This window comes from Rhipicephalus microplus, chromosome 6 (assembly GCF_043290135.1).
Source record: "Rhipicephalus microplus isolate Deutch F79 chromosome 6, USDA_Rmic, whole genome shotgun sequence".
Taxonomy (NCBI): Eukaryota; Metazoa; Arthropoda; class Arachnida; order Ixodida; family Ixodidae; genus Rhipicephalus; species Rhipicephalus microplus.
The window spans coordinates 177,057,575-177,076,524 of record NC_134705.1 but is presented as its reverse complement, the minus strand read 5'-3'; the positions used below and the strand labels follow the sequence as shown (position 1 = coordinate 177,076,524).

General features: G+C 44.4%; 1 protein-coding gene across 1 annotated transcript; it reads left to right on the top strand.

The window, feature by feature from the left end:
• The first annotated feature begins 2,282 nt into the window (after positions 1 to 2,282).
• Positions 2,283 to 7,399, top strand: LOC142765688 (cell growth regulator with RING finger domain protein 1-like). Its single transcript, XM_075867130.1, has 2 exons — positions 2,283 to 2,416; positions 6,864 to 7,399. The coding sequence occupies exons 1-2, from the start codon at positions 2,408 to 2,410 to the stop codon at positions 7,173 to 7,175; spliced, it is 321 nt and encodes a 106-aa protein (XP_075723245.1). The 5' UTR covers positions 2,283 to 2,407; the 3' UTR covers positions 7,176 to 7,399.
• Positions 7,400 to 18,950: the final 11,551 nt, after the last annotated feature.

The following is an 18,950-nucleotide window of genomic DNA, read 5'->3' as shown; positions in this document are numbered from 1 at the left end:
ACCGGTGGCGCTGCCGGAGGAGTTGGAGCCGATAAGGCGACTGGATGCGGTGGGGGCCGCGCGACCACAGCTGCGTAGCTGAGAGGTGAAGGCGGCGCAGTTGGTGCGTAGCCAGCAGTTGAGAGATCAGATGGCACCGAAGTGCACGGGTAAGAGGCCGGAACTGTAGGGAGTGCATTGCAAATTTCAGTGCGTATGGCCTGCTGCATATTCGAAGGGAGGCTTGTCGTGGGCGCGTCACTATGCGGCAGCAGGGAAAGCTGTCGGGCGACTTCCTCCCTGATGAAGTCTTTAATCTGGTTCGACAGAGTTCCTTGGTGAACGTTGCCATTGGCGAGTGCGACGGCCGAGATGGAATCTGGTGATGGAACACTCTGTCGGGCGATGGAACGCTGACGACGCAATTCATCGAAGCTCTGGCACAGGCTTACGAGGACCGCCACCGTGGTCGGGCTCTTCGCCAGCAACATCTGGAATGCGCCATCCTCGATGCCTTTGAGAATATGTCGAATTTTCTCTTCTTCAGGCATGGATGAGTTAACACGCCTGCAGAGGTCGAGCACATCCTCAATATAGCTAGTAAAGGTCTCACCAGGTTGCTGGGCTCGGTGGCGCAGACGCTGGTCAGCGCGGAGCTTGCGGACCTCTGGTCGGCCGAACGCTTCGGTCACGAGGGTCTTGAAGGTGGACCAGCTGGCGATGGCGGTTTCGCGGTTGGTGAACCATAGCTTGGCGACGTCAGCCAAGTAAAAGATGACATAGGCAAGCTTGGAGTCGTTGTCCCATTTGTTGCTGGCACTCACGCGTTCGTACAAGGAGAGCCAGTCTTCGACGTCTTGCTCACCACTGCCGCTGAAGATTGGTGGGTCCCGCTGACGGGTAGCACCGGGGCAGGTCGACGGGGCAGCCGATGGTGCTGGCTGGGCTGGGACGGGCTGGTTGGCGACTGCGTCAGTCATGTTTCGCGGTAGTCTTTCAGGCAACTTGCGAGAGCGGAGCTCCAGGTCTTCTTGGGGATCTCAGCACCCTCCACCAAATGTGATGACGTTTATTCGAGCCGAGAAGTCGCAGCGAGGTCACAACGGAAAGTGGGCGTACGGCAAGTCTGGCAGAGGCGGCACAAACTCTCGCGCAAGCAGAGCACGGGCTTTTTTTTGTCTTCCGAAGGCGCATACGCGTTGGTGCGTATGCTCCACTACACATGCAACAATTAATGTAACTATACCCGTACTTGATGGCTTCTAAACATTTTTGTGGCAGGCAATATGTAAGGCAATAAACTCCTTCCATAAATCTATTCAGGGATTACCTGAAAAAGTGTTGCAGGCTTCCTTTAAAGAAAATGTAGTGCTCTACAATTACTTCTGTTACTGAAGGCTTCAACCTATGTCAAGAAATTTTAATATTTAGGGCCCAACATTACTTTCTGTGTACTTTACAGCATGCCCGTAGTGGCAGTGAGGTCGGTATTTTATAGCAATGCATTATGCTAAATTCTATGCTAGTGTCATTGTCCACTACACTTGACCAGCCGATCTTGTTGATCACCTGTGCAGGAGGATTATCGCTCTAGCAAACAGTAAAACTGTGAAATGGCATTAGCATCGAAAATGGCGTTTCTACAAAATACGGGCTCAAGCATGACGTGTTGCTGTGCTTTCTGACAACCATTGGTTCTGGGTAATCTGTTGTGCACTGAATCACTGATTGATTGCTGTTCAATGGAGCGCTTAAAACAAAGTAGACTGTTTCGTTATGGTGGCTACCTAACCGGACACGTTGTCACTAAAGCTGGATGTTGCTGAGAAGTGTGGCAGCTTGGGCTAGTTGGTATGACATGACGATAGAGCGCGAGAACAGAACGGCTACTCAGAGACAAGAAGGACACGAAGAACATGAGCGCTAACTTCCAACTGGAAGTTAGCGCTCGTGTCCTTCTTGTCTCTGTATCGTCGTTCTGTTCTCACGCTATGACTATCGTCCCGTTGCTGAAAAACTGTTCACTAGTGCTTTCAGTATAAAACATATGTGGTAAAATTAAGCCGTATCCACAGTTAAAGGAGAGTTTTGTCAGCTGAAGTTGTCTTGTAGAATTTTAGGAACGTCTTGGTTGCTAACGTCTTGCCTATAACTATTTGTGAGTAGAATCATACAAGAAATTTGATCAATAGGAGCATGTCTAAGGACACAGGTGCTTGCAGTGAGACAGCGTAGTGCAGAAGTCTCTTGTTTGTGTGTTTATGTGCTTTATGTGACTCATGCCTTGTGTGTTTTTGCTGGGGTGGACATCTGCAGCCTTGAAAGCTACCAGCGACATGTGTGGCATGGTGAGAGCCCCACCCTTCCAGAGCGCGAGCCACGAGTGTCACTTGGTGCGCTTTTTGTACGGCTTTCTGAGGCGGAGCCCATGGAAGTGGTGAGTGCAGTTTTTTTGGTAAATGCAGTGTGTCACACCTTCTGCTAGCTATGGATGCATGCCCCACTGCAGTGGGGCATGCACGCAAACACTTTTTCACTTAACTGACAGTAATGGCTTCATAAGCTGAACACAAGAGAGCCAATATCTGCCCAGGCATTTATGAATTCTCACTTGCGTGGGAAGGATGCACAGAACTTGATAAAATGCTTTCAAAAATGCATATATTAAAATGTGGCATTATATTCCACTTCAAGTTTATTTTTCATTTGACTCTGAATAATGGTACAACCAGAACAACTGGTCACATTTGCAACTGGAAACCAATCGGAACCACTTGCTTCCAGTGATAGCCAGTTGTTTCCAGTTCATATTGTCATGGTTCCGGTTGGTGCCCACTTGCCTTGTAACTGGAACCACTTGCTGGTCAGCTTCAGCAGAAACCATTTTGCTTGTACCTGGTACCAGCTAGTCTGCAATGGTATGAGTTGATTTTCAACTGCTACGAGGTTGATATCAGTTAGAGCCAGTCGAAACCAGTTCGATTCTCTAGTAACACATTCTTAACTTGGACAGTGTGTACTAGAAGTGTGGAGTGGCGTGACCGCGCCTCGTCGCCTGATCCCTTTCGCGTTGCCCGCAGCGGTGGCGCTGCAGTCGAATAGTACTGAAAGAGCCGCTTGCAGGAACTGCTATGCGCTTCGGCTCCTCCGTCGCGCTTTCTTGATGCAGATTCGTACCTGCCCATCATTCATGTCTAGCACATGATGCCATAGCCCTTGAAGTATGACATGCCAATCTATTGAATTTGAGCTCCATAAAAGCCCTTATGAGAGATCGAAAATAAGTTAGGCAGGGTGTGTCTTATACTCATTTCTTCTCTCTTAACTCTTTTGTCGTTGGTTAGGCGTCTACAATATTTAAAAAAGCTGGGCCGATTTATTGGAAGTTAGCTGTGCTCAGAAAGCTGTAAGAATGAAAAACAAATACTGTGTCACATGCACACAGAACCATAAATTCATGAGTAAAGAGGGGAGACATAATTTGTCAATATGGTTGATTCGGCGAGTTGGTGATACATGACTGTTTTGAAATGAGAGCGCACTACTTAGACGCGTACAGAAAGACAGGGACAAGCACTTGTCCCTGTCTTTCTGTCCTCATCTAATTAGTGCGCTCTAATTTCAAAAAGTAAAGAATGGAGAGGAAGGGACTCTCAACCCTCTACACCATGAAATGTTTTCGTAATTTAACTTTTCAGGGTGTACTAAAATATTTACACGCATTCACAGTGACAACCAATTGCCAAAGTTAGGTGTTTTGCTGCACACCCCACCCCCTCACAAAAAAAAAAAAAAAAAAAGAGAAATTTTGAGTAGCTCTGCGCCAATAGTTTACAGTTGGCGAAGCTGAATATAGGGTGTCTATACAAATGCGCACTGTGAATCTGTAGATTTCACCTTTTCTACGGTATGACGCCTGAAAACTAGTTCAAGTCTAACGTAGTCGGACGAGAAATACACCGCCTAAAAATAGTAGCTGTGCAAAGGCGACATTGCCCATATATATATATATATATATATATATATATATATATATATATATATATATATATATATATATATATAAGGGAAAGAAGTGTATACCTAAGGGCTCGCTTTTCCGTGTTTTGACACAATATTAATGAGATCTAACAGACAATAATGCCAAGGAATGGATAAAGGAAGTTATTAGAACCAATGTAATGTAAATAAGAAGAAAGAAAAGTGGAAAATTTACATTACATTGGTTCTAATAACTTCCCCTATACATTTCTTGGCATTATTGTCTGTTAGATCTCATATATATGTGTGTGTGTGTGTGTGTGTGTGTGTGTGTGTGTGTGTGTGTGTGTGTGTGTGTGTGTGTGTGTGTATACATGTGTGTGTGTTTACTGTGTACACATATAAGGAAGATAAATTTCTCAGAACAAGATGCACCACTGCCTGCCTACACTTTTAACACAATAATAGAACTACGCTTATAATACGAAACATCGTCATAAATTTGCTTGCTTGCAATGGCGTTACGCCAATAGAATATTTGGAAAGCAGCACAATATAAGCTGTCGATACAAAATGAGAACTGTTTACAATAAATTTATGCAGATTAGCAGATGGGCTATATATACAATTGGCACTTTTTAATATGTTTTTGTGTTGTTTTAATATGTTGAATATGTAATAAGCTTTTCAGAAAGCAATAAATATTATCTTCTGCAAAACTGACATGGTAAAATAGAGTCATCACCGATTAATGTTGCGACAACGTTACTTATACTCGGGTTTTTCGTGAAACAATCAAGCGCATGTAGGCTCATATGAGAAACACTGCGCTAGATATCGTAGAGACTGCCGACAAAACGAACGTATGATTTATTTACGGTTTTGATACGTCTCCTCTCTGTGTAGTTCCCCAGTACCCACTTATGATGTAACGCAGCTCAAAGCGCTGATTGAGCAAGAAGCTAGGCGGATCCGTGCAAATTCCGATTGACATATTGTCACGCACTTCGGGTGAGGCCCCGCCGATCCAACATCGACGTGCGGCAGACTCGCAGGCTTCCACTTTACGCTTCGGCCTACGACGCCTGAAAGGCCTCGAAGTGGCACATTTCGAATTTATTTGCGGGTTGGTCGACCCTTGCGGGGTTGCACGTGTGGTGATGTGTGGGCCTGACCGACGCACTCATAGAGCAGACACGGAGTTTGATTACACATAAACAAGAATTTAATTAAAACAAGGGCAAAGGCAGGAGATTACAAAAAATAACAGAGAGGAATAACACTGATGCGCGATGGAAAGAACAGCTACATAACAAAATGGGCCAAAAACACTACAAAAGATACAGGCTAACGACAAATATGCGGAACATTAATAAAATAACAACAAGATGGAAATCAAAGGAGAGAGATACAAGAAATTAATTACAGAATGATCATTGGTCGCGCTTTTTAAATTTCAACGTGCGACGCAGCGCACACTACAAATAATTAAAAAAAAGGCTGGTTAAAACAATTTAACAGTTTAAAAAAGTCACAATAAAAAGTTCCATACGGACCAGGCCAGCTCTTGGTGCACGTAGGGGAGTTGACGGGTGCCGCTGAAGGTCTCGCCGGCTTGGTAGACGACGAGGGTGCCCGGAATTGCAGCCGTCTCAATACGTTGCACGGGTCACTCCATGCTCGCCGTCTACGCGAGACTCGCGACACCGACGACCGCACTTGTTGCTGTCTGTACGTCAACTGCTCTTCCGATGCAGTTCAAACCTCTTCAGGGGCGTACACGTGTTCCCGTCTCATCTGGGAGTAATTCTCCTTGTTGAGACCGCCGGTTCCCCTTCCGGTCAGGGGCAGGGAAGACGAGCCGGCGCCACGCTGGGTCGTTATAGTCGCCGGATGTCGTCTCCCAACACAAGAACGCCCTTCCCTGGAAGATGGGGCCCGCGGATGCTCCGAAAATTGGAGTCGTTTGTGACACATATATTTTTTTTGTTGTTGGCCGGCAGGCTCTTGAAACAGTGAATGTGTCGACGCAATTTCGGCGTCCCTGCATATTCACTCATGCACCATGGCGTGTAGCAGGTGCGTTCACTGATAAAGGCTCAGAAACGCATTAAACACGCTAAAAACAATCAATTACACGCTCATCAGGCTCGGGCGCGCGTGCTCCCAATGTAGACACTTCTGAGATCTTCAGTACCATGAGACAACAGCGCCGCCGCTACTGTCACCCGCCGGAGAATCAGCCAAGATGCAGCGCGGCCGCCTCGTTCGCTTCACTGCCCTCTTCTAGTACACTGTAACATGGGTGTTCAAATCCATGTCTGCCCGATGTGCTGACCTTTCCAGGCAAATAACAAACCTGCCCCTCTGTAAGCTAATGCTGAAGGGGAGCTCGCACCCCCTTTAATGTTTATGCCTCTTGGCACCCGTGCGTCGTAGTTAGCCTAGTCACCGCCGAGTGAGAGTTGGTGCTGCACCTGCGGTGGGGCTGCCTGGTGAGAGAATTTAAGCAAGGTCAGGAGAACTGTGCTGTTCCACTTTGGAGCTTGGGATTGCTGGCTGGCTACAGTTTCTCTTGGGAACTCTGTGGGGATAGTTCCGCAACTTGGTCCCGCTGGCTGCCGTGGCGAGTCGAACGGCGACCTCGCTGCATACGCGGTACATTGTAAGTTATGTTCTTTGCTTGAGTTCCATTAGCATACTAATACGTTATTCCTCATTTTATTGTAGTTATCTGTAAGATTATAGGCTGACGGGCTTGCCGCTGTTTCAATTATGCTAATAAATTTTCATGTGTTCTTTACGCTACCGTGTGAACTGCGTCCGATGTTCCTAGAGTGGCCTTCGCTCGAGACCCTACGTGCTAGGCATATTTTTGCCAACACAGTGTATATTCTACACAGGTGGCCCTGGTCGGGGCCGTGGAGCTTGTGTCTGGCGGGCCTCGGCTGCTGGCCCAGCACGTGAAGCTGTCAGGTGGCCAGAGCTGGCCCCTACGCACACTGTTCACGCCCTCGGGGGCCTCCTGCATGGTGTGCCAGGTGGAACCGGCCAACCTGGCGTTGCTGCCGTGTCGACACGCCGGACTGTGCATCGCCTGCTTCTCACGCGTGCAGACCTGTCCAGTGTGCAGGGCTCGCATCCTCTCCTGCTTTCACGTCAATCCTCAAGCACTAGACTCCACAGAGTCGCCACTCCTTGAAGAACAGTTGTAGTTTTGTATAATTCGTGCGACGGTTAGGCGGACATGACACGGGTTACGTTTCAAGTGCGGTGCAGTGTACGTACTCACGCGCTTCTATGAGCTCGGTGAAACAAGCGGATCCGTACTCTGAGCTCCGTACTATGATCTCCGTACTATGAACTCTGTACTTTTACGGACTTGGAGAAGCGCCAGCTGGTCTCTGGATGCCTATGTAAAAATCACAGTGTGCGCCCACAGGCTGGCTTCCTCATTTTTTTAAAACCCTGGTGCCACAGTGCTCCTCCGTTTGGTGGGCGTGTTTTTTGAACTTCACAAAAAAAAATGGTGCAATTTAACAGCAATAGAAAGCTCACGTTCCCAATGTGAAAATTGTTCTTTTTGAAGGTGCTCAAAGGGGCCCCGCAACACTTGCCTAAGTAATCATCAAGTGACCTCAAGTTGACTGTTGCAAACTTCCTTTAGAATCCCTAAAGTGCGAGCGTAGTTACAGGTAGTTCTGTCTTCTCCCGTACCAACGAGAGCACTGAAGGCTACTTAGGTAGTTCGATGACAAGGGGTCAAGAAGATGCATCCTTTCGTCAGTGTGCGACATGGCTTTCAGCGCTTTCTTTTCATTTTCTTTTTCTTCGGATGCGTGGCTTACGAACAGAGTGATCGCGCGGGCATGTGGCAGCAGCTCGCCATGCTGAAACCAGAGTTATTCTGGCATAAACTACCCAAGGGCCGCAGACTTGGGTACATGGTGCAGTGATTTCGATACATCGCGTCATTTGTAGTGAGGAGAGGGAACAATTTTCTGCTCACTTTGATAATTACTTGTAAATTGTACGCCATGTTCTGCGTTATAGTGTTTGGCTCGCGCGTTCTCGAGAGCCTCGACTATTGATCGGCAGCAATTTTGAACATGCTGAAGAAGTGTTATCCCTTTAAACGAGGTACAGAAGTGTAAACTTAAAGGGGCCCCGCAACACTTTTTGAGCATGGTCAGAAAATACTGCCGATCGGTAGTAGAGGCTCCCGACAACACGCGAGCCAAATATTATAGGGCAGTACGCGGCCTGGAATTCACAATAAATTATCAAAGTCAGCTAAAAATTGCTTTTTCTTCTCTCACCAAATCACGGACTAGACCCAAAGATCACACGTAGCAAGCCCATCTATCAACCATTGGGTGATTTGAACATGACGCGCTCGCTCGTTACACAGATCGCTGCGAGAGGCCGCTGCTTTTCCGCACATTCGCGCGATCACACCGAAAAAGCCGCGCATTCGGAAAAAAAAAAGAAAGAAAAAAAGTGTTCACGGTCATGAGGCGCACGTTACGTTTTTCTGTGGCCCTGCTACTGAAAAATTCTTGGATTCCGGCAGATTGGAAGTTTTCCAAAATAATTCTGATACTAAAGAAACAGGGAATGGGATTTACTCTGGATAACATAAGGCCTATTTTATTAACGTCTAACCTGGTCAAACTTGTGGAGAGAGTCTTGATTGCCCCTATAATGAACTATATCAATGAACATACAATATTAAACCCCACTCAAATTGGGTTTAGATTGGTATACTCCACTTGGTGTGCACATGTGGATAAGGAAAGTCGCATACAGCTGGCTCGGCATCCGCGCGAATACTGTGCAATAGTCACTGTAGACTTGGCTAAAGCGTACGATAAGGTGGAATATTTTATCCTAATCCAGCAGATGCAAGACCATTTTTTTACAAAATATGTAACATCATAGATTACAGAATTTCTAAAAGACAGAGAATTTTATTGCTTATTGGGTGGATGCTCTTCTAACAGATATAAGCAGACTCGAGGTGTAGCTCAGTGCTTAGTGTTATCACCTGTTTTATTCAATATATTGCTAAGTTCCATTTCAACTCACCAGGCGATTAAAATTTACGTGTATGCAGATGATATAGCTTGCTTTGCAACAAACAGTGATCTGCACTCATCGTATTAGGCATTACAGAATCTGAACAGGCTGGAAGCATGGCTTGACAATATCCACATGTCATTGAACGTCAAAAAAAAGTGCGCTTCTGCCGTTCTCTTTTAAGGATCCTGTCAACGTTTCTCTAGTGTATCGTAGCGAGCTCATTCCCAGGTCGATTTCCTGAAATACCTAGGCGTCGTACATAATAGAACGTTAAATTGGAAAAACCACATAGACGAAGTTGGCTGTAAAGCGTCACGTGCCTTGGGGTGGTTACGAAAATCGGGAAACAGAAAAACGGGATTGCGAAGGAGTTCATCGACAATGATTTACAAGATTTATGAGCGGCCTATTATGAAATTCGGGTGCGTAATATTTTCTGGCAGCGCGGTATATACGATGAGATAGTTAACATTATTAGAAAGAAGCTTTGCGCTTGTGTCTTGAACTCCCCAAATTAGTTGCAAATAATGTTTTGTATGTGGCAGTGCATCTTCCACCTTCATTGACTCGGTTTAAGATAACTTACAGTTCAAACTTTCTTAAAAATATACGATTCGCCTCTGAGACAAGCGTCTTACGTTTTTATTCAAGAACCAAGCGCATTTTCGGAACACGATGGTCAAGACTACACTCCCCTCAGATTAGGTTCGTTCAAGCGCTACTAGATCATCTGAATGTAAATATATATATCAGATTACCTCAACAAGTGTGCCTAATTCAAAATTTATATAATTTGATGATATCTTTCTCTCTAATGCAGAACAAATGCCCCTTCGATATTTAAATAATCGGTTACCAGATTACTTGACTCATCTGTCCATAAACAACATTTTTGCGATGGATGCATCCGTATCAAACAAAAAGACTGGAGTAAGCATCTTCTGTACTTTTCTCGACTGGTCTTTTTTAGTTCGATTACCAGGTTATACGCCTATATTCATTGCTGAATTATTTGCGATAATCCTAGCACTTCATAAACTGCAAGCGAATCAGAAGCAGTCATACTTACTGATTCTTCCTCAGTAAGTACGGCACTATCTGCAGCAAAAAAAATAACATTAATGAGTATGATTAGTAGTTTGGTACCAGCAAACCTGAGAAAATTCCACTTGCTATGGGTATCTGGCCACTGCGGTATTTATCCGAATGAGATGGCAGACTCGTTAGCCAAAGCATCTTTAAGCGGATTCTTACCTTTTTCACCTGATTTCGCTTATGTAACAGCACTCAGATATAAAAATGCTCGTTTTCACAAGGAAATAGACAAATTATTATTGGATAAAGTCGGAGACTGCGTACATCTAAGATTTTGCTAGAACAAACAGTGGTGCGTATCTCGGCAGTTAGAAATTACAATCGCCAGATTACGATGCAGAATTCCGCACCTGAATTATTACTTACATAAAGCTGGACTCGCAGCATATACGTCATGCCTCGTTTGCAAGGAATTAGAAACAACATATCATTTCTTTTTATTCTGTAGCTGATATTCTTATCAAAGAAAAAGATACCTGGTTGAACCAGCTGAGAAGCTAGGTTTAAAGAAAAAACGTGGCAGTAATTTTATCCTTTGTATGGATTACATTAGTAAAGATGACTTGCCGTGTGCAAGAACCGGCAAGTTATCTTTTCCCCCACTTTTCTTTCTTCACATTGACATTACAATTCGGTCTAATAACTTCCCATATACTTTCCTTTGGCATTATTGTCTGTTAGACCTCAACATTACTGTGTCAAAACACGGAAAAACGAGCCCTTCAATATGCACTGGTTTTCTCTCTCTCTCTCTCTCTCTCTCTTTATATATATATATATATATATATATATATATATATATATATATATATATATATATATATATATATATATATATATAAGGGAAAGAAGTGTATACCTAAGGGCTCGTTTTTCCGTGTTTTAACACAATATTAATGAGATATAACAGACAGTAATGCCAAGGAATGTACAGGGGAAGTTATGAAAACCAATGGAATGTAAATGAGAAGAAAGAAAAGTGGATGAAAAAATTACCAACTGTGAGCAGGAATTTCGAATAACGCGTTCGATGATATATATATATATATATATAATTCGAAGGTCGTAGGTTCGATTCCTGCTCACAGTTGGTAATTTTTTCATCCACTTTTCTTTCTTCTCATTTACATTCCATTGGTTTTCATAACTTCCCCTGTACATTCCTTGGCATTACTGTCTGTTATATCTCATATATATATATATATATATATATATATATATATATATATATATATATATATAGGAAGGGAAAGACAGAAACTTGTGATGTAAACATTTACAAACAGGTTTCTGCGTGCTCAAGCCGATGTTTTCGACAGTTTAACTTGTCTTCTTCACTAGAACTGAGTACTAGCCCTGAAGTTCTAGTTAGTTCTAGCAGTGAAGAAGCCAAGTTCATTTGTCAATACGGCGGCTCGGGCACCCAACCACGTTTACAAGTTTTTTTTTTTGTTTTTTTTTATCTGCTTGTAAAGGTAGTTTCACGGCAAAAAGAGCCACGCTGCCGTGAAGCCACCTTTTCAAATGGGGTTCACGTTGCCGTGAAGCCATTCTTCAAGGTTATCTTTGCCCTTCATCGAGCAATGGAGTTCGACATCCAACGTTGCTTGCTGAAATCAGCAGCGAGAAAAGCAAAATCGGTGGCCGGTATATAATCAGTGACCGGTGGTACTTCCGGCCTTACGCTCGCTTCCGATTCCTACTTCCGACCTGCAGCTTCACTTCCGCGCTCTGTAATCGGAATATGATACGAAAAAAAACTTTAAACAGATCTAAAAAAAATTTGTGCTACATTATTTACGCTCTGTCCACGTACGATGACAGCTGTGTTGCATTTTTCAAAATGTTCCAGAGCAGGCTATACGCGAACACGGCGGTACACTTTGAAATGGCGCCATAGTTTACCGGGTATGACGGGCATCCTTGAATACAACAATAAATAAATAAATAAAGACACTTGAGTTTCTGCTCCGAAAGTATAGAACTCGATAGCGTAATCGGCGAGCAGCTCGACCGTGCCGTGAGGAAACAAACGCCTAAATGTCTACTACTTGTAAAGTCACTAAGTGCCCACTACTTCATAAGACTCGCTCGCCGGATTCCGTGCCGACCGGCTGTGCCCTCGCGATCTCCGGCGTCAGCGTAGCTGTGGCCGACTGGGCTCGCCCTACGCCATCTCCTGGCGCCGATCTCCGACGACAGTGTAGCTCTGGCCGACTGGACTTGCTCTACGCCATCTCCTGACGCCGACAAGAGCTCTCGCAAGTGGTGCCCCGTCCTCGGACTCCTGTGACCGTGTTTTTATCTTTCCTATCTCTCCTATCCCCTCAATATGTCCTCGCTCGCTGGCTTACCTAATCTCTCTCTCTCTCTCTCTCTCTCTCTCTCTCTCTCTCTACACCTTTATTCTTATCATTTTAATCCCTCCTCACCCCCATCCCTTGTGAGCTACTGCTGAGGTGTCGCACCCTGATGCAGACAGTTGTTGTTGTTGTTGTTGTTGTTGTTGTTGTTGTTTCCCTGTGCAAATGGCTCGTACCCAAAGAAGGGGATTGGCCGATTATAAGGTGAATTTGCCCTAAACTTTCAGCAATGCGTCATTCCTACAAATTTTTTGTAACTTAATTTTGATTTGAAATACCGATATCAAGTTTGCAGAAAAAAAGAAGAAAAATAGTGAGACAGTAATTTAGCAAGAAAATCGTTTAGTCGCAGTGATGTATTCTTGAACGGCGAATAAAACATCCCTGGGGCTGAAACGCAGTGTAGAGGCTCCAAATGAAAGAAGATCAGGTTGTGATAGTTGCAAGCCCAGTCTTTGAAGAGGTGGTGCTAATATGCTTTGCCTGAATAAATCAAAACGGTGACAATGTAATAAAAAAATGACTGATCGTTTCCTCTTGATTGCAGTAAATGCACATAGGGGAATTCAATATGCCTGATCTATGCAAGTAAAAATTGAGGGAGGTAACGCGGCAACGAAATTTCGTGATGACAACTTCCATCATCCTTGAATTAGTCAGTTCACTGCGCCAGGGAAATAACAAGTGTTTGTACTCTGGAGAAGCCGTCAGTGCAGGGTCAGACAGTTGCGGGGCTCACCTTTCTTTTCTTTCTTATAAACATAAACACTTCCCCCACTACTTCATAATTCACTATTCCACTAACTAGCGAAATATCCAACACGAGCCCGTAAGGCAATGCGCGCAGTTGCACGCCTCGTTAATTATTATTATTATTATTATTATTATTATTATTATTATTATTATTATTATTATTATTATTATTATTATTATTATTATTATTATATTTACATACACAGATGCACAAGGACACAGGAAAGAGGGAGAGAGCAAGCTGGCAACTGCCACCTGGAAGGGCACAACGCCTGCTCACTCTTTCGGGAGGAGGGCAATAATGCATTGTGCCAGAACACTTCGTAAAAGTTGAGCCTTTAAACTACGTGATAGTTGCGCATGTTCCCGAGGTGCGACGCTTAGCGCGATCTTACGATTCGGTGATGCAGTATTTCACGTGTTAACCCGCCGCTTCGCACTGCGTGATGCCTGTATATGTGGTTTTCGTTTCTGGAAGCAGGTCAAAGAACCCTGTAGTAAAGCACCTGCTTACGCCGCAAGAGGCCTAGGTTCGATTCTGGCTCAAACACATGATTTTTTTTATTTTTGGATCCTTCGCCATTCCACGCTAACGGACAATGCCGATTTTCTTTTCTCGCAACCAACGACGCCAACACCAGATTTTTTTTTTTTTTTTGAGAAGATAGTTCTTTAACGCTGTCACATTTCTCCGCGGAAGCTTTTTCTAACTGAAGCAAACTAGTCACTAACAACAGACACCACGACCAAATGTGTTGGCGTCTGTTATTGAATGATGTCGCTCTTCGCGCTTGTTCTTACTTACCGATTATATTATTCATTTGTTTTTTATTTCTTTGTTTTTTTAGAGTGAAGCTCGCTGCAAGCTATACATTATCGGCGGATATGGCGGCGTTGTCGTGCGCGAAAAACCAGGCACCAGCGGGCGTAATATCGGCGTAAAGTGAAACCCGAACAGAGGCAAGCCTTCGCGATGGTATAGTGTGCGCCATCCACTCATGACCATGGACATCACGCGCACCCTGGTGATAAGTGGCGGTGATGGTGACAATTAAGTGGACGGTGCACACTATACCATCGTCGTGAACACATGCCGCTGTTCGGGTTTCATTTGACGCCGATAGCGGGAAGTCCAGCCCCTGGAAGGTGCGCCTATCGCATACGCATTTGTATACGCGCCGTTTTACAGTAAGGGCCAAACCTCATAAGCGCGAAAATGCACGCGACAGCGACGAGCGACGAAACAGGGCGTTCGCGCGACGTGTCGCGTGCTCGTTTTCGCGCGATCGCTCGGTTCTCCAGATTTGGAAACCGTCGCTCATCGCCCGGAAGTGCTGGGCTCAAGCAGCCAATAGCGAAATACCAGAAAAGACAAAGACTACATAGGTGCACGTGACCATGCCCGAGTCACGTATGCGCAACAAGAAATAACGCAATGTTTATTACGCATGTGCATATAAAAAAGTGCTGCAAGGCAATAATAAACACTTTCCGTTTCATTACACGACTTGGCAGCTGGGGCAGCGTACCGAGCGTATCCGTAACGCTTCCACTTGTTTCTTCAGGGCCTTCCGGAGCAAGCGCGACAGTCTGCCTGAAAGTTCGTGGCCAAGCTACGTAACCGCTGCATCTTTCCTGCGTTGCTGCACCGCTCTGAAAAAAGGCCAGCCTGTACAGTACCACGTGGCGTTTACGTCACACCCTGGTATCGGATAAAAGGACGCCGGGCCACTGCGACGGACACTTGGCAGCTGGGGCAGCGTACCGAGCGTATCCGTAACGCTTCCACTTGTTTCTTCAGGGCCTTCCGGAGCAAGCGCGACAGTCTGCCTGAAAGTTCGTGGCCAAGCTACGTAACCGCTGCATCTTTCCTGCGTTGCTGCACCGCTCTGAAAAAAGGCCAGCCTGTACAGTACCACGTGGCGTTTACGTCACACCCTGGTATCGGATAAAAGGACGCCGGGCCACTGCGACGGACACTTGGCAGCTGGGGCAGCGTACCGAGCGTATCCGTAACGCTTCCACTTGTTTCTTCAGGTTGGAACTTTCTCGATTTTTAGTGCACTCCTTCAATTTGCATTTTGCTGTCCCTTGCTGCCACTACAACTGTTGTTGCGTGTTACTTACCAACATTGACGATGTCAGGAGAACTTGATGCCTTGAAGCGTGATTTTCGTAAAGAAATGAGGGAAATGAAAACTAGTATGGATTTCATCAACAAAGAGTTTGAGTCTCTGAAAAATGAATGCACTGAATTAAGAAAGGAAAATGCCACTCTCAGAGCAACGCAGGAAGCGCTCCTGCAAGAAGTTGAAGCATTGAAGAAGAAAGCCCATGAAAATGCATTGAGTATTACAGCGCAGGAACAATACTCTAGAAATAAGAATATCGAAGTCAAAGGGGTTCCGCAGGTAGCAAACGAGAGCCTTGAAGGCATACTCAGCAAAGTGGGCGATCTGATAGGTGAACCAATAAGGAAAGATGACATTGAAGTTTGCCACCGGTTGCCTACGCGGAGTGCCGATTCTGACCCTAACATTTTAGTCGTTTTCAACAACCGTGCTAAGCGAGATGCTATCGTCGAAAGGGCCAGAAAAAGTAGGTTCACTGCAGCAGACATCGGCTACACGAAAAAGCAGCCGGTCTATATTAATGAGCACCTCTGCCCGCGGCTGAAGAAGCTGCTTGGGATGACCATAGCAAAAAAACGGGAACTGAACTGGCGCTTTGCGTGGGCCAAAGGTGGCAAAGTTTTCGCGCGGCAAACGGAAACATCACGCATTGTGCGGATTGCATGTGAAATTGACCTAGAAAAAATGGTCGATCAAACGCCTACTAGCTAATTGCACACTTGTGAGTGCCACTTTCTGCATTTTACTTCGTTGTTGTGATAAATTATGCTTTATAAACTGGATATTTCGAACCATGGCGACTATCTGAAATTTTTACACTTAAATGCGCAGTCCGCGAGGAATAAATACGACGAGTTGACTTTGTTTTTTGATGCATTTTCTTTTAACTTCGATGTAATAATGTTATCAGAAACTTGGTACAAATATGCTGACGACGTACTTAGCGTTCCCGGATATCAAACTTTCTTCTTAAACAGACCTACACGTCGTGGTGGAGGCGTGCTGCAGCTGGTATCGAATGAGCTGTCATGCACGATGCTACCAGAATTCTGCCTTATAGCGCCAGACTATGAAGTTTTAAGCGTGCAATGTAAAAAATATGTTTTCGTTGTTTTATACCGCCCGCCAAACGGAAATATCGACGCATGCCTTCTTTTTCTCGAAAGGCTGCTAAGTTTCATCTGCCTAAACGACCTGTACCTCGCGATAGGTGGTGACTTCAACGTTAACCTTTTGCAAAATACCAAATGCGCGCGTGATCTACAACTTATTTTTCAGTCATTTCATTGTAGAAATGTGATAACAACACCTACGCGCCTTAGCAGCACTTCCGATAGCCTCCTTGACCTTTTTATAACAAACTGCACTAACGAAGACACGAAAGCAGGTACTATCGTAGCTGACATGGGTGATCATTTGCCAATCTATATGTTCTGTCCATTCAGTGCATCTTCTGGGGGTGCTCGTCACTCCAAGACTTTTCTTGTCCAGGAAATAAACTATAAAACGCTAAGCATGTTCCGTAACGAAATTGGAAACGTAGATTGGACAACCGTGTTTCACTGTAATGACCCTGATAGAGCATATAGCACGTTCCTACACATTTTGAAAGGTGTCTATGAGAAGTGTTTTAAGTTTAGAACCGTACAAAAATGTGCGAAAGGTCGCAAACCTTGGCTTAATAACGAGTGCGCAGTCATGATACGCAAACAGAACTTACTATATAATAATTTTGTCAAAACAAGGGACCCATGTGAGTTTGCGGCATTCAAGAAATATCGCAACCAGGTAACAAAGTTCTTGAGACATACTAAAAAAGTTTATTTTGAAAACCTTTTCAGTCAAATAAGTAGTCGGAGCGACTTGCTTTGGCGCGAAATTAACCAGTTGTTAAACCGCAACAACCGCCAGATTGCTGAGCTTGAGCTAATACATAATCACAGGGTCATAAAAGGCGTAGAACTTGCAGATCAGTTTAACGATTATTTTACTAGTCTGGAAAAAAGCGATTTTAATATTGCCGCGACTGAATTTTTAGGTCCGCGCAATGCATACACAGCTTTTTTTGCGCCCACAACTTCCGATGAAGTCTTCCAAACTTTTATGTCCTTAAAAAATAGCAAAGCACGTGACATAAACGGGTTACAGATAAGACCGATAAAGTTTGTGGCTGACATCTTATCACCTGCACTTACTCACATTTTTAATCTTTCAATATGTGCCGGAATCTTTCCTCAGGAAATGCAATGCGCGAAAGTTAGCGTCATTTTCAAATCTGGTGACAGAAATGTATTCTCGAATTATCGGCCAGTGTCTGTTCTCCCTGTTATATCAAAAGGATTGGAAAAAATTATTTGCAAAAGAATAACGGCTTTCTGCGATAAACACTTGATCATAACAGCGCAACAGTACGGTTTCCGTGAAGGAATGTCAACAGAACTTGCCCTACTAACACAAAAAGAGTTAATCTTGAACAGTTTTGAAAATAAACAATTTATGTTGGGTATCTTTGTTGACTATTCTAAGGCGTTTGACCGCCTGAATCACCGCACTTTATTTACAAAACTAGAACATTACGGATTTCGTGGCACTCCTCTTGAGTTAATAATTTCGTATCTAAAGCACAGAAGGCAATGCGTTGCCATCATGTCAGAACAATCTACACTACAAAAAATAACTCAAGGAGTACCGCAAGGTAGCATACTGGGGCCCATACTATTCAACATTTATATCAATGATATAACAAATATTTCTAATGACGCTGACTTCATAGTTTATGCAGATGACACCAGCATTTTCTTGAGATCAAGTGACATAAGTACTCTCTCGGTCATCTCTAACAGTGCACTGAAATGCTTGGCCGAATGGAGCTTCGTTAATTCATTAAAACTGAATACAGCAAAAACTAAGGCGGTCCTTTTCACCCCGCCGCAACGACATGATTTTAAAGATTTCAGATTGGAGCTTGGATCTGCTCGCATAGAACTTGCATCAAACGTCAAAACCTTGGGAGTTGTTTTTAACAATCATCTCATTTGGAATGATCATGTTGATCACATTGCCACCCGTTTAGCGAAAGCCTGTGGGGTGCTCTGTAGACTGCGCTATACTTTACCGCGGAGCGTTAAACGCATGATTTATAACGCCCTATTTTCCCCTCACTTAACGTATTGTCAGTTAGTATGGGGTGACACTACAAAAGCCAATTTACATAGGTTGAGTGTGCTTCAGAAAAGAGCAGTTCGTCACATAGCAAATGTTCAGTATGATGCCAATACTGGAGAACTATTTTCCACCCTTAAGATCTGCCCCCTCGAAAATTTCTATAACGTTAACCTCGCTTTAAAATGCCAAAAATACTTCCGATGCAACAACCTTAGTTTTTTGTTATTATGCAAGCTGACTATACCTAAAGCTATCTCATATAACATAAGGGAGAGAGACAGATGGCTCATACCTTTTTCGCGAACGAAATATGGGGTGAGCAGTCTGTCATACCTTGTGCCACGCTTGCTCAACGAATTTGAAAGAAATGGCATTTGCATACAAAGATCTTCAAGAAGTG